Source organism: Malurus melanocephalus, unplaced genomic scaffold (assembly GCF_030028575.1).
Source record: "Malurus melanocephalus ecotype Western Australia unplaced genomic scaffold, MMel_1.1 scaffold_16, whole genome shotgun sequence".
Lineage (NCBI taxonomy): Eukaryota > Metazoa > Chordata > Aves > Passeriformes > Maluridae > Malurus > Malurus melanocephalus.
Window position 1 is genome coordinate 2049050 of NW_026623248.1, and position 15896 is coordinate 2064945.

The window sequence follows — 15896 nt, forward strand, 5'->3', positions numbered from 1 at the left end:
GAAGGAAGGAAGGAAGGAAGGAAGGAAGGAAGGAAGGAAGGAAGGAAGGAAGGAAGGAAGGAAGGAAGGAAGGAAGGAAGGAAGGAAGGAAGGAAACTGGAAAACAGCCATCAGTTCAAAATACAGGTGGTTAGCAGAGGTCACAATGGGATTACCGGCTGTCTTCTGTCCTGCCACTTGTTGAAGAAATTTGAACAGCCAAGGAAGTAGTTACAGCACTGAGAACAAATGTAGTTCTTCACATGCTCAGAAACTCTCTCAAACACTGCATCCTGGACAAACTTTGTGTCCTCACAAGATGAATATTCCTAGTCACATGCTGCATTTGAAGATGAAGATACCAGCAGCTGCAATCATCTCTCCAAGCCCACATGGTGAGTTAGGAGCAACATGAGGACAACACAGGAATTTCCAGTTGATCAGATGGCAGGGATTCTTCATCAGATTCTAAAATGAAGGGGCTTTTTGCTCCCACCACCAGCAAAAGGAGAGCACACCTTAATGTTCAGTGATCACTGAACATTTTCTTTGGCTAAAAAAAAGTGTTTTAATTRTTCTGTTAGTGGCTCTCAGACATCTTTCCTTGCCCCAAAACATAAAAAGTGAAGTATAAAACTGATAGAAAGAAACTGAATAGGGCATGAGACAGTCATTACAGTGTTGGTTTCTTTCCTGAGGTACAGGGCCACACACATTGCATACTTTTCTGTAATGAATTTTGTTAAAAAAAAAAAAAATTATTTCAGTCTGTAGTAATGCAGTACATTTAAGATTATTACACTAATTAATGCTACCACTAAATTAAACACCAGTTTTGATACGTGAGTACAGTATTGGTTGAAGTCAGGGTAGGAGGCGTTTGACAAAAGGGTCTGACTGCCTTTACAGTCAGAGACATCTTTGTCCTCTGCATTTGAGCAGGTTTTCCAGGTGGTCACTTAATCACTGGAAGTTGAAACCAAGATAAACTCAGTGTGGAAAGGCCTCTTCTGAAAAGGAGTAATCACATCTAGATGATGATGTCACAGTTTTTTTTKGAATTATGACTGCACTAAGAAAACATTGAGTTTGAAAGGACTTCATTAGATACACCCCACTGCAAATYCAGGGGTGATGGGTTTTCTTGGATAATTTGCTAGGAAAGAAAATGCTGCAACTTGGATGTGATTCCCTCCACCAATATCGGTTACAGTTGACTGTAAGGTACTGAATCTGGAACTGAAAAGAAATTTAGGAAAGCAAGAAGAACAATGGGACCGAGATAATTTATCATCAGGCAATGGCACGCTGCTTGTATTTATTCAGAAACACTTCTGAAAGAAGAATTTWATGAAAGTCGCCTTGTTGCTTCATTGCAGAAGAGCAATTTTGTGGTCTGATACTGCTGTCAACACACAGCAGCTGCACAATGTTTTCAAAGGAAGTAACACTTAACACATCAGCATGGACTTAGCTAATTAAAGCCATGCACAGAGCTGAGTGGCAGGCAACAGCTTGGGCTGARGCATTACATTCTCCACTAGGCTACAAAAGTTCCACCCAAAAAGGTAAATCTTAGACATCCAAAATATCTTGTGTCATGTTTACTTTCATCCTAAAAATGTTCAATCACAAATGCCTGTCATTCTGGACAAGTTTCTTGGGGTTTTCTATTTGGATTGCTACATGAGATTGGAAGCACCAAGATTAAYCTGTGAGCAAGGCACTTTAAGACTGGTAACTCTTTCGCAAGAACCGATTTCATTCWAAACCATGGGAAAGCAAGGAGTTAAAAAGATCTTGAGGGAACCATTGCTGCCTCCTCCTCTGTACAACCAGCACCTGTCTTCAAAAGAAGATTCAGATTCCTGAATTCTAATGAARAAACAAAAAGACATCTCCACAGGTGCTTTAAATCTCTAAAATGTGGAGAAACAGCTGGAGCAGAACCAGCATCCCTGCAATGTGTTTAGCACCTGTCCATCCTGGTTACATCTTCCCATGGTGACCCAGAGCTYTTCCTCTCGTTGTGAGGACTCACATTCCAGACTGGGCAGGCAACTTGCRAAGACGCTTTTGCCCTTGTCAGCTACAAAGAGAAAAGGGGCCAATCATGGCTTTTACTCAGACAAAAGGCAGGAGCTGGGAGAAGYTCCCGGATTATCTACTCCAGAATCSTCACACGGGCATGTTCACAGTGACCACCTTACTGAGCCCTTTAGGAAGAGGAACACTGGGTGGCAAACCAGAGGCAACCTCTCAACATCTCCTGGTGACACAAGAAAGAGCCAACATTCACGTGCCCCTGCTCTGGGGGACATTGTCAGGGAATCATTTACAATAGCCAAGCCTTCCATGGGTGTCCCACGTGAGTGTTACCAATTAGGTTATGTCTGGAGCAGGATCACCACTGCACGTGCCCAGGGACATTTTCACAACATGCAGCTTGTTGCTAGATACAATTTGATCCTTAAAACTCAGTTTTAAGTACTATAGGAYTTAAAACTACAGCAAGGTAACTAAAACTTAAACCTTTACAACAATTAGTAAACTCCACCTTTTGAATAAAGAGGCTTTTTACCTCTGGCTTAATGGTGGCAAGAAATGCTGCCAGCTTCCAKTAAAGGAGTGTCTACTTTCCAGGCAGCAACTGTAGCCTCTAGGCAATCCCTACCTGGAACTGCAGTCCCTGGCAAAGCATTGCATTACAAATAATTCAGAGGAAGTTCTTCTTAATGGGACCCCAATAGCTGGCACCTTTAGGAGTCTCACTTGCTACCATGGAGGAGATTAAAATGGGATAGTATAAACAATTTGAAACAGTGTGCATTTCACAGAACATTCCTTGAGTAAAAGCCGCATTTTGAAAGAAATAATTCCCATTGTGGTTTTGATTATATTTATTTTTTAATTTATTGAATTGTTTCCACTTTCAAAATGTGTAAGTTTTGCTCATGTTCTACACTGTCCATTAAGATGAAGAATAAAACCAGAATGATCAGTGTTGCCTCTGGAACTCCTGTATCAGCTGCCAACACAATAAATTTATGTTTAAATTGCAAACAGTATCTGGTGAAATTTTAATCCAAACCAGCAACATTTTTAAATCAAAATCTTAAAACTGTTTCTGGAAGCATTTCTCTTCATATTGGATTTTGAGACCTTTTTAGAGAACAGAACCAGTATTTTACGCCTATATTATGCAACCAYATTACATTCTGAAAATGGAACTATTCAGAGAAAGCAGTATTTCTCCAAAGAACCATTAATGAACTGAAAAGAAAACCCTGGTGCTGCTACACTTCTTGCCCATCAGGCAAATACATAGAACAGATCAGAATGTTTTGTCCAAAGGATGGGAAGCGCCCCAGTGATTCCCAACTGTCCGTAAAGATGTTGTACTTCAGGAAGAGACGCTGCTCCAAGCTGGAAGACAGAGTAATATTCCTACTCAGGATATAAACTCCATCGTTGTGGAGAGTGCAAGTCAAGTTAAGGCCGGATTTGGACGAGTTCTCATTGAGGTAGAGCCATTCTTTGGTGGCAATGTTGTAAGACTGCACAGTCAGCACATCCTCACTGGGGCTGGATCTCTGGTTTGGTCCAAGGTCGAGGATACAGCCCCCCACCAGGTAGATGGTCTCCTCCACAGACAGCATCTGCTGCTTGCGGACGTGCACGTCACACAGCTCCAAGTTGGTCCAGGAATCAGAAGTGGGACAGTACTGCAGGATGTTCATGTTCCTGCCTGAAACAGAGAGGAGACGTTTACAAATAGAAAATTCTATCAGCAGGCACTCACAGGGGAGCATTTCTCTTCCCTAYAAAGTGTCCCAGCCTTTACTCGATTGCTCACACACTGCAGTGCTAAAGCAGGGTAAGGCAGGTGAGAAATGGGATCACTGACAACTGCAGCTTTTTGCCCTTGACAGTAAACTTTGGATGCTCTACTCCTTGGCATACAAGAAAAAAATTATGGTTCTTCTGGCACATTACATGATGTAAATTGTCTGGGCATGCAGATTTTAGCAGAATAACCCCTACATTTTAACTTGTGCTTTTAATTTTGTCTCTGATTGATATATAATAATTTTCTTACGAAGAGGGAAATGAGACAATATTCTCCTCTCCAAAAGTGGTCACAGATGAATCAAACTACCATGAAGACAGTCTGCTTCATTAATGGCTGTCAAGTGGTGATTTATCATCCAAGCTTAACTTTGATACTTTGCATTTCATTCCATAAATAAAAGTTTTATGGAATAGAATTCGTAAAGCTGGTTACATTTCAGCAAGTGGCCTGGATAACCTACGGGCACCTTATAAAGAGAGAAACATACACTGTCAAAATAATTTCAGAACCGGGAACTCTGTGCTCAGCCATCAGGCAGAGGCTCAGAAAGAAGCTGAAATAATTTCCATAATTTACTTGCAACTCAGTGGGTGCCTGTGTTTGCAGTAGTGTTATTCTACAGAATTGTTACAGTGCCACCCTGATTTATGGTGCAGCTAAGACCCCGGCTGTGCCCAAGGCATCACTAAATTATCACAGAATGCACAGGACTCAGTAAATTCAATTCTAGTCTCTGGAGATCTGAGCTCAAATCCARCCTCAAGTGACAAGCAGGAACAGGTTTGCAGACTCCAGACGGGTCTTTTACTAAATCTGCTCCATGTTACCAGTCTGTCCTGCATGATGACTTCCAGATGAGCTCCCAGGGGGAAGAGCAGACAGGGACATACTCACAAGTTCTGTAARGGCACAGGTATAAATAGCCAGAAATATAACTGGATTGTCATGAATGAAGTGCATCAGTGGCATGACTGGGAAGGTGCTGCTCTAACATTTGCACTCTGATTATTTTCATGGCAATGTTCTGTGAAACTGCAGCTCTACATATAGATGACCTTTGTCTACAAACAACGTAACATTCTCTGACTCATTAAGGGGAGGAGAAGTCCCAGTTAAGTTTTTATGACCATCTATAGCAGTGAATTTCCCTTGGAAAAAGTGCTATTTGAGAGCAGRTGTATGAAATAGAAGTCCATTGCAATGTGGCCGTCACATGCTCAGTCCACAGCCTGGGTCTTTTCTATCCACTGAAACAGCAAAAAAAAACCCACACAATACAGAACATGAGCATTATAGTGCCTGGCATGGAATTTCTATTAGGATCTAGGTTCACAAGTGAGAGCTGCAAACTCGAGGGAGGGACTTTATTCAAGCAATGTCATTATAATCTACAGTGGGAAATTCCAGATCCTGCCATATTTTGCAAAGTGCAGTCTCAGCAGAAAGCCTATAYAAATTWAAAAAATTCCCCACAAAACCTACCAAAACTGAAGTATATACAGAAATACCAAAAAAATAATAAAATAACCTAACATAAAAGCCATTAATTACTGCGTGTGTTTTATATAGTGAATTTAGCAAACCAGCAAATTAATCTTTAATTAATTAATAAGTATGTCTCAGATCTTTAGGCCTTAACACTTTCTGACATCTGCATAATTCAGAMGGAAAATCACCAAAGTGATTGTGGCAATTCTGGTTTTTAAGTCYGCCACCTGTCCTAAGCCAGGTGTCACAGAAAAACTGATCCTAGACCCTTGGCCAGGAAATTATTTAARACAAGCACAGGCATTTGTTGTCCTGAGTGTCCTTTAAACAGAAGCCTAAATGTGCTAGTTATCCACTGCTCACAATTTTGTATTATTTTACTGCCCCATTTCCATTGAAAAGGCTTTCAGGAAAAGACTTAGGAGAAGACACAGGTTGGAGGGCAGCAACAGATCCCTGAAGTGTGGAGGAAGCCAGAAATAACTCACTACCCTCCTTCAGTYGAACCCACAGGTAGCAAGTACCAAGTTAATGAGCCTGACACAGGGCAGTAACCCTGACTGCACATGGCTTGTTAAAGTGTTTTAAAGGAATGGGATGTGCATTAGCAATGTGCTCATCTTCCCCTTCCTGACACCAAGAGTAGGCAGCCTGATGAAAGAAAATGCAAGCATCAGAATCGGAACTTGCAAAGTGCAAAGAGTGTAGGAGAAAAGCTAGTCCTCCCACAATCATGTAGTACTCTCAACCAAATCAGAGSGTTTTTTTGTTACCTCTTCTGTCTCTTGATAAAAATAACAACCCCCTAACTCTAGCCTCTTGAGACAAGTCTTCCAATTAACTTGTTTCAATCCCTTCTTCTTGTTCTCTTGTCTCATAGGATGCTTCCCTTTGGGTCTGACTTCTCAGCATGGCAAGTGTTTTCATGCCAGACAYCTCTTGAGCCCCAGTGCTGCACGTGAGGGAGCCCCAACAGATCCTGCAGTGGGGACGAGCAGAGGACTGGGACTACAGCAYTCCATATAGACAGAGGCACATTTTCCTCTCAGAAACCACCAGGCTCTGGGTCAGAATGGTCTGGACAAAATGTGTTTGTGGGTTTTCATCACGGTGAAAGGTGGCAGCATGTCTTTTATAAACATTAAAATTATTCAGAGCCCARATCTCCTCAGACACTAGAAGGGACATCTTGTTCTATTGTCAGTTTAGCTTTTCTTGCAGTACTGCCTGTAAAAGCTCCTCTGTCTTCTAATTTCATTCTCTGGAAAGAAAACCCTTAAAACAACTGTGGTCAACTGAAGTGGGCAAAGGCCAAATTCAAATTTATGAAATCCTGGTAACATTTGACATGTTTAAAAAATTGACTTCGAAAGCTGAGAAAATGGTCTTCCTTCTAAAAAATGGCACTATGTACTTCAGGAATGAACAGATGGGAGCTCTTTTTAACTGAACTTGTTTGTCCACTCGATAAAAGTAATTTCAGAAGAGAATTAAATTTCAAATCCTTCCCTCTGTACAGTGTCCTCAGAAAACTTGGTATAGAAATAAAATAAGCTAAAAGTGTCGGTTCTTGCTTAAGTCTTTGATTATTCTATTTAGTTATTATGGTATAGCTTGAATCTGCCCGTGATACACTGAAATACTGTAGGGAAAAGACCATGACTTTCACTAATAAATGAGAAATACTTATGCAGGGAGATATTTTTCCTTTTGACAGTGTAGACTGGGTATTTAAAAAGTAAACCAAGTATATCTGTTGATGCCTCTTTGTACTATGTGATAAATCTAAGAAAATGAGTAGAGCCTAAGTTGGGTGCTGAAATACCCATCAGTTTGTTGTCTCCAAATAACAGAGCCCCAGATCCACAGAGGCTCTGATTCTTCCCTAACAGAGCTATTTTTTTGTTTTGTCAAATTTATCAATTATTTTCTACCAACAATTTATTTCTATGTGTTTTAATGAGCATTACACAGCTTTCTACWGGAGTTTGAAAGCTTTCCTGAAAAAACGGAGAAAATTATCTGGGCCTTGGAAACAATCAGGTAAAAACCAACAAGAAGTAACAGCAAACTTGTTACCTCGTGCAGTGTATCCTCCAATAACATAGATCTTGCCCTTGCATTCACAAGCTGAGAATTCTGCGAGAGGGTTTGGCATGGATGCCACGAAGTTCCACCAGTCATTTTCTGGGTTGTAGCACTCCACATTGGAAAGGGACTGGCCACCAATGGCATAGAGCTTTCCACTGACAGCCAGGAGCTTGAAGTTGGATCTGAAAGAACAGATTGCAGATCTGAAATGAGTTGCATCCATGAACACAAACACACAAGGGAGAAAGTTCTTCCTATCCAGGCTGAAACACTCATCGCCACTAACAGATTGCACCATTACTTCAYGTAATTGCAGCATCTGAACTCTTCTATGCAAGGCCAAAATCCTGTAACTATACTGTAATTAGGACAGTAACTAGTGACATTCTGGATATTATTGATGATACTGCTGAGACTGAGAAATATTTTATTTTGTATTTCAATCTGTGCCAGTTCAGCTCTAAATGTTAACAAATGTGCTCAATAGATGGCTTGTTTTTATTAGGCTTTTAGTAAGGTACCATTAGCAGAGAAAAATGCATTACATGGACACACAGTGAAAGAAATTACTTCAGTTAAAATTGCAGAATTTTCAGAACAAGACTTGAYGGATGCCTAAGAATGCATATTTGTCTTAGGCTGTATTACGGAATCTCTTTAATAACCCTAATAAAAAACAATTTAAAGTGGAACACATTGAACCATATTCTGCAAAAGAAGGAAGAGGGAATCTTCTGTACCTTATTCAACATTAAACTACCAAATACATCCTCTGAAGCAAGATCTATCTGTAAATTATATTCTACCCATAGCTGAACAAAAATTACATTGCACTTCATGAGCAATGACCTGATGACCTGGTCATTTATTTCTTATTCTGTTCCATTACGCTCTCAGAATTCACACATGGCAAAAGGCAGCTTTCTAGTTCTTGAAGCACAAGAAGCCTCCTGTCTCACACTCTGAAGGTAACACAAAGCAAATGGTCCACAGGTACCGAAGGTGCAAATCTGGAGGATGTGAAGACAGAACTCTTGTATGCTCAGTTCCTCCTTCCAGCTAGGGAAGCTGGGCTAATAAAAGATGAACTTTTCCTCTCCACAGGAACAGTCTCATCACCTAGAAGACTTGTTCAGTCTCTACTGCTGAACCAATTGAGATTTCACCATGAGTATTCCCATTAACTGGATGTGTGGCAACCCCTGGAGTGCACCAGCCCAGCAAAAAGTCAAACAGGGAACTGTGTTATGTCTGTAAAACTGAAGGGATGTTTCGTATCTACACTGGCCTGCTGGGCAGCAAAGGGARTTCCACACTGCAGGAATCCAACATTCAATACTTAACTGCTAAGTACTTTTGCAGGATTTTGTCTGGCCTAGCGGCAGACTGTCCTGCAACTTCTTTTTATTAAAYATATTTGGAAAAATAATTTGTTTCCAGATGGAATCACTTTGTTCTTGTCATCCTGATATGCTTTGCAAACTAAATGCTCCTTTGAAGGAATTAATTCCATTTTATTATTTTTTTCCTCTGACATTTACAATTAGGTCAGTCTGTTCATGTTCCCTCAATAGCAATTATGAGTTCCATTTTAGAGAATCCAGAATAACATAGTGATCAATAGSAGGTATGAAATGAGGATAACTACTTGCAAATCATTAGGACTTTCAAAGCAATATACCTGTTGTAAAAGTTAGGAGAGGAAAAAAAATTCCACAAATTAAAATGGGGGCAAAACTACAGGGAAAATTATCTACTGAAACACAAACAGCACAACTTTCRGCTTTAAATATTCTAAAAGAAGGTCACAAACCTTTGTGCCAGTCATGTAACCACTTCCAAACACTTGTTAAAATGGATGATATTCAGTGGAGATATCTCAGATTTATGAACTTCATTAACAATAAGATTCATTTTACTCAAAAGTAGCTGCAAGTATCCATCAGCGCACTTCATATGCAAGTCTGGACAATGGCTCAATATGTTATGAAAAACTTCTACCATTCACCTCTCCATGCCAGTAACAGCAGGCGTTTTCATGGGGAGTGAACATTAGGAAATGTTTAGTGCATTTTTACACTCTTTTAATGTGTTGGAGCAGCTGGAAACAAGGAAAGCAAACACTGAGCAGGGAGCCAGCTCTCCACAACCAACAACTGTTCCATGGACTACAGCCTGGAAACAGCGGGGCTGAATCCGTCAGATTATACCACAGTGGAACTCCACTCACACCTGCGACTTGTCTAAACATGAGGGATCAAAATGTGCTTTCCAAAACCTAGGTCTTGTGGGTCCCTTCTTCTTGGGATAGCCTTCTGCTGCCCCCATTCACTCTAAACAGAAGCCCAGAAASACTAGCAATTGGGAGCTGTGGGGTTTTACCATCGCTCAAAATCCATTCCTCACTCACTAAAGTGAAAAGCACCATGTGCACAAAGGAAGGAAAGTGTAACATACAAATACATTTTACAAAATGTAAAATACGAATACAAAAGACCTGGAGGTCAAAGACGCTTTCTGAACACAAGGCCAACACTCCACAACTTCCCAAAACCCCCACATGGCTGTGGATTGTGTTAGGTGTATCTGCAGGAGGCTATGATAGCAGGAGCTATAAAGGACCAGCAAACTTGCTTTTGTTCACTGACAATTTCACTTAAATGTACAACAAAAAAGAGCCCAGATACTGGAGAGGACTTTCTGATCAGAGGGGTGGCTAAACATGGGAACAAGACACCTGGGAGAAAGATTCCAATAGCCTGGAATCTACACTGCTGGAGGATTTCAAGAGCAAGTTAAATGCGTATTGGCAAGGTAGCCTTGGTCCTGCTGCAGAACACGAGGCTTGGACTAACCAACACATTGTTTCTTCCTGCCAAATGATCAACTTCAATCTTAGAATTTCTCAAAAATCAGATGACTTCTTATTCTAGAATTAAAGCATTTACAGCAGAGACAAGGACTCATAAAAGCAAAATTATGAAGCAATTCCAGTGCATTTTACATGTTTTCAAAGTTACCTTTTTTCCCTTTTTTAAATATTTCTTACATGAGTCTGCAAGTACACTGCATCCAACATTTAGCTTTGGATGTGTCTGATACATTTGTGATAAGTAAGGTATAGATAGTTCTGATCTAAAAATTGTGAAGTCTGTTTTCTTCCCACACAGAATTTTGTCTCCTCAGCTCCTTTGAGAATGCTTAGAGCGACAGCATTTCAAGCACAGATTGCTCACAAAAATCATGTTCCATGTGCATAATTCCAGCCAGGGGCTTACATGGGTCTTCCAAGCCTGGAAGATTTACCTGCCATGAGTAGGAAGGTTCTGAAGGAACACAGAAGTGGAATATAAAGCTCTAAATGGCATATGCAGTAGAAATATTAGGGGTATATTATGTTTAAATAGCAAATTTCAAATGATGGCGATTTTTTGAAAAAAAAAAGAAAAAAAAAAGTATGGAAAGGAATTCAAGGATATTACTGCAACAGTCCCCTACGCACTTTGCCCCCAAAGACCACAAGTGGTCTTAGGCAACACTTACACGGAACTGCTTCTATTAAAAAGTTCAGATCATTCTCTGGAGATACCATTCCAAGTACAGAAACACCTCTAGAATGAAAAGATCTAGAAATTATGATCTGTTGTGGACTATTTGGGACCAGCACTAGATTAGCATTCAGACAAGGAGAAATTCCATGCTCAGTCACAGGCTTTCTTTGTGAGCCTGAGCAAATTATTTTATCTCCCTTGTGTACGCGTAAATGGGGAATAACACTTCCTCAAACTCCTGGGGGCATCACAAGAATAATATACAGGAGGTGCCTGTTGTGAACAAGTCTGAAACTAAAGTGATAAGATCTCTACACCTAGAAATGATGACCCAAACCAGAATGGCTGCTAAATGTTCAGTTTATCTGGTGGCTTTTGTCTTCTACTTAGAACTATTTCATCTAAGCATGTGTAGAGAATCACAGCATCCTGGGATTGTGTACTACAATGGAAATAATGATATCATAGAATWGAAAAGGTTTGTTTAGGGCAGAAAACTCTTTTATGAACAGGACAGTAGCACAATTATGTCCATAGCACCTCAGCCTTCCCTTGAGGCCAACACATGCAGCCACTCATGCAGGACAAATCCAGAACCTCTGATRTTTGAAGTCAAACCAACTTCAATGGAAACTAGAGCCCTCCCTGAAGGTATGTCAAATTTCATCCACGGGATGTAATTATATCAGCTGAYATAAATTCATTTGCCAGACAGTCACATGGCTGTAATTCCTAAGCAGAAGGCTGGGTAACCACCCTGCTTATTTTACTACAGCATAACAAACTAAAAATACAACATCAAGCAAACTGCAGCTCTAAATGCAGCACAGATGTGTGGCAGACAGGCATCAGCACTGAGCATGTTGCATGCAAACCTCTCATGTTAAAAATGCCCCTGCTCTTGGCCTATGTTCTGGCCACAAAACACCAAGCAGGTCATCAGGAAGCTAAATGTTATGCCAGATAGAAAAAAAAATAAGAATTAACAACTACAGAGGTGAGATTACATGAAGCTGGTAAAACCAGAAACATGCTTTGTGAAGGGGTCAGYTAAGTTTGTATGAAAAAAGGCTGCCCCGAATACTCAGAGAGCAGCATCCTCACTGCTACATTGCAGGTGTAATTCTGGGTACTTYTTTGCCTGCAGTAACTACCATGAAATTTAAGACCAGAGATTATTCCAARAATATCTATTTGCATTCTTATTTCTGCAGTAAATGGCCAATGTGAAATGCTGTTGAAAATAGTAGTATCAGGAGGAGAATATCCATGTGTTTATTTCAAGTATAATGATTATACATCTAGGGGGAAAAGAAAGRCAAATGTGAACGAAAAAGGGCTGGTTTAGAGCTTGAATACACAAACTGTAAGGTGCAAAAAGTGCCTTGGGAAAGAATTTTTTGAAAACCCAGGCTGCAGGGTCATCACACATAGYAACAGCTCTCTTGCTGCAGACATCACACAAATAGGACCTCATAAMTTGATCAGTGTGGGACTTCTGTGATTAAGTTGATTTCCATAGGAGTCACTGTGTGGGCTGACCCCATCCTCATTTTTCAGCGAGGCCAAGCGCTCACAACCCTGTTCACACAAGTYCTGCTGTCAAATGAAGCCATCTAAAACATCTCAGCTCCTCAGGCACCTCAGGAAACTCTGCTCTAGGCTCAGCCTCTAACAAACAGGCCTGCAAAAAAAAAGGTGTCTGCAGTATTTAAAAGCKACAGATAAAACTTTTCCCAGCACTGTTCAAAGCAGGCAGAAACACTGAGAAAAAAGGTTTCTGATCAGTTGTGATGACTCATTAGGGAACCGATTCTTTTAGTAAAATACTCAAATCAGTACAGAAAGTGGGGGGAAGAAAAAGGTGAAAGGGGAAGCATTCAATTTTAGGTCGCACCCATTTTAGAGGGTTTAGGTGGCAAAAGCTAAGTAGAGACTTAGACTAGAGCTGTTTGAGTACCCAGATCCAAAGCATTTGTGCCAATGGACTGGGTCTCTGCATGCTCTTTCAATTCACTGGCTAGAGAAAAGGATTTCCATTCTAAAGTTAATTTTGGCCTCCTTACATTTTTTTTCACAGAAAAAAAAATAAAATTTAAAACACTTATTCTAAAATGGAAACAAAGAGGAAGTTCATGCCGGAAACAGTTTGTTTCAGTGTAATGAAAGCCTTTGTTTTTATAACTCCAAAGCTTGGTTAAAAGTAGAGCAGCCACAACCTTGGACTGGGAGAAGGCCTCTCTTCTTGGGTCCTCCTCAAGRCTAGGTCTCTACTCCTCTTTCAAGTAATAAATTACACAAGTGTTTCTGAACACAAACTAAACCATCAAAAGGATAAAGGGAAAAAGAAAAATTGTCAAAATGAAGAATGATTCCCAGATCCAAACATTCTCATCAAGCGAGAAATTTCTCACCATCTTCCTGATSTTTTTTCTAGTGAGTATTTCAGATGTGCAGGCATACAAAACACTCAGATTTTTTATGAAAATAACAGCTCCAACTAAATATTTTCGGCCRTCTCCAGTTCTGGTATAGCCCGTATGACCTCATTAAGAGCAGGAAAACTTGTCACTTACTTAACTGAAGTTACAGTATACCCCAAAGAAAGCACGGAAGGAATTTTCTCAGTGGGTTTGTTTAGTGGTTCAGAGCACAGAGAGCTCTGTATCACATTCATAAGGCTGAGCCAATGCCATGTGACTCAACAGTATCTATCTCACACCAGGCAGGGCCACACGTGTGCCCCAGGGAGCAGGGATTACCTCTTCTGGTTCATCGAGGCCAGCTGGCTCCACTCGTTTAGGCACGGGTTGTAACAGTGCGCGGCCGAAATCTCCTGGCTGGTGATGCGGTAGCCGCCCACGATGAACAGGTAATTGTCCAGCATGGCCGAGCCGTAGCCGCGGACGCTCACCAGGTCCGGGGGCAGGTTGTTGGCCAGGGGCAGCCACCGCTGCGCSTCCTCGTCGTACCTGAGCATGGCCCAGGGCGCGTCCCCCGCGGGGTGACAGCCGGCGGGCACCCCTTGGGGACAGGCGCCCATGAAGTCCCCGAGGAGCACGAGGGTGGCCGTGCCCCTCATGCGGCGCTCTCGCAGCTGCTGCTGCAGCGCCGGGGGCAGCAGGAGGTGCGGGCGGGCGTCGGGCCTGCGCAGCACCTGGTGGTAGTGAGCGGCCATGAAGTCCAGGCAGGCGTCGTGCAGGTCCTGCAGGCCGTACACCTGCGCCAGGCGGTGCAGCTCGAAGCAGTTGCCCAGCCGCACCTGGGACAGCAGCAGGCGCAGCAGGGGCGTGACCTGCAGGTARGACGCGGCCTCCACCAGCTCCTCCAGCAGCGGGGGCTCCTCGTCGCCGCCCTCCTCCTGCTCCAGCCTGGCTAGGCASGACGTGTTGATGAAGTCAAGCACCAGCTCCAGGCCCAGGGCGCTCAGCCCCCCGCGAAGCAGCTGCTCCTCCTGGCCCTGCCCTGCCTCCCGCATTCCCGAGCGGTAGAGCGCTCGGAAATAGTCGCTCTGCTCGATCAGCTTCCTCTTGCACACCGGGTAGCACTTGTCCCCCAGCCGGATCTGCACCACCTCCTCCCCGGCACCGGCCCCATCCCCTGCTTCCCCTTCCCCCTTCTCTTCCTCCTCCTGCCGCCGCCGCCGCCGCTCCGCCAGGGACATCGCTCACCACGGGCCTGGCCGCGCCTCAGCCCGGCCGGAGCCGCCGCGCCGGCTCCTCCTCCGTCACCGGGAYGGGACGGGACGGGACGGGMYGGGATGGGCGGAGCGGCCCCGGGATGCCGGGAAGCGCTGCCGCCGCTCCGGCCCTGCAAGGAGTGACAGGGGGAAGGGAAAAAAAGAAACAACAAAACCCCAGAGAGGAAAGAGAAAAAAAGCCCGAAAAAGGCAATGTTGAGCGCTCCGGTGCTGCCCGCCGGGGGGGCCGTCAGGGCATCCCCCGGGCCCAGCCTGGGTGGGTGTCAGGCACACGGTGGAAAAGCAATGCTCGGCTCCCGGGCACAGCCCAGAGGCGCAGCGATCCCCCCTGGTGCTCCCCTCTCCCGATTTGGGCCGGGATTGCAGCTCCAGCCGCAGCTCTAACCGCTTGCCATAAATGTACCGCTGCATCCCTGGCGAGGGGGAACATTCCCGAGCCGCAMACGCAGGGAAAAAGCACCGTATTCTCAGCTCCGGGTTTGCCCCGTGAAGACACTGCATAACCTGTTCGTAACTCTCTCCTTTCTATTTAAACTAAGTTCCTGGAATCTCATGCGAGTGAATTACATAACAGCGTCCTGAGTTTGTTTGACACGAACAAGGAAAGAGGAAATTAACAACTGCGCATCCTGGGCAAGGGTAAAATGACAGATTTGCTGTTTGTCTTGTTATTCTTCAGACACAATGACAGTCCTTTTTAAAAAAAAAAAAAACAAAAAAAACAAAACCCTACCACCTGCTAAAACAGATGAGAAATCTGCAATGCCTGTATTCCTGCATGATGATACTTAATATAAAGGTGTTCAAAATACGCTTTGTGGTTTTTTTTCTTCATAAAGATATTTCCTTCGGGTATTGCAGGCCATAGAAATTTTTTCCCTTTAGCACTAGTGTGACTCATCTCAAGTTAGTGCAGATTGCTTATGTTTCAAACAATTCTGTTTTCACTGCTCAGAAGGGATCTTTTACCCGCACTATTAAAACATTTCASTGGTATGTGTTTGGGGGGATGGGGTTCCCCTCTCTGTTAAGRAAGACAGGACTGTTTACTTTTTAGCATTTCTTCTGTGAAATTATCCGCTCTCACTGTTTTGTTGATCTTCTTAACTCTCACCCCAAAAGATGACACAAGTGTCAGTTTCAGTTATAGGTGTTCTTTTCTGCTTTTATAGAAGCTTTTTTTGAGGTGAGATTGATTTCTTTATATTTTTGTTTTCCAGCTCACTCCAAAGCA

At 42.8% G+C, this 15896-nt stretch overlaps 1 protein-coding gene across 1 annotated transcript; it reads right to left on the reverse strand.

Annotated features, from left to right (window-relative positions):
- Positions 1-2484: 2484 nt before the first annotated feature.
- KLHL42 (kelch like family member 42) lies at positions 2485-14666 on the reverse strand. Its single transcript, XM_057385782.1, has 3 exons — positions 13725-14666; positions 7400-7593; positions 2485-3727 (listed from the first exon to the last, which is right to left on the reverse strand). The coding sequence occupies exons 1-3, from the start codon at positions 14624-14626 to the stop codon at positions 3276-3278; spliced, it is 1548 nt and encodes a 515-aa protein (XP_057241765.1). The 5' UTR covers positions 14627-14666; the 3' UTR covers positions 2485-3275.
- Between the last annotated feature and the right edge of the window lie 1230 nt (positions 14667-15896).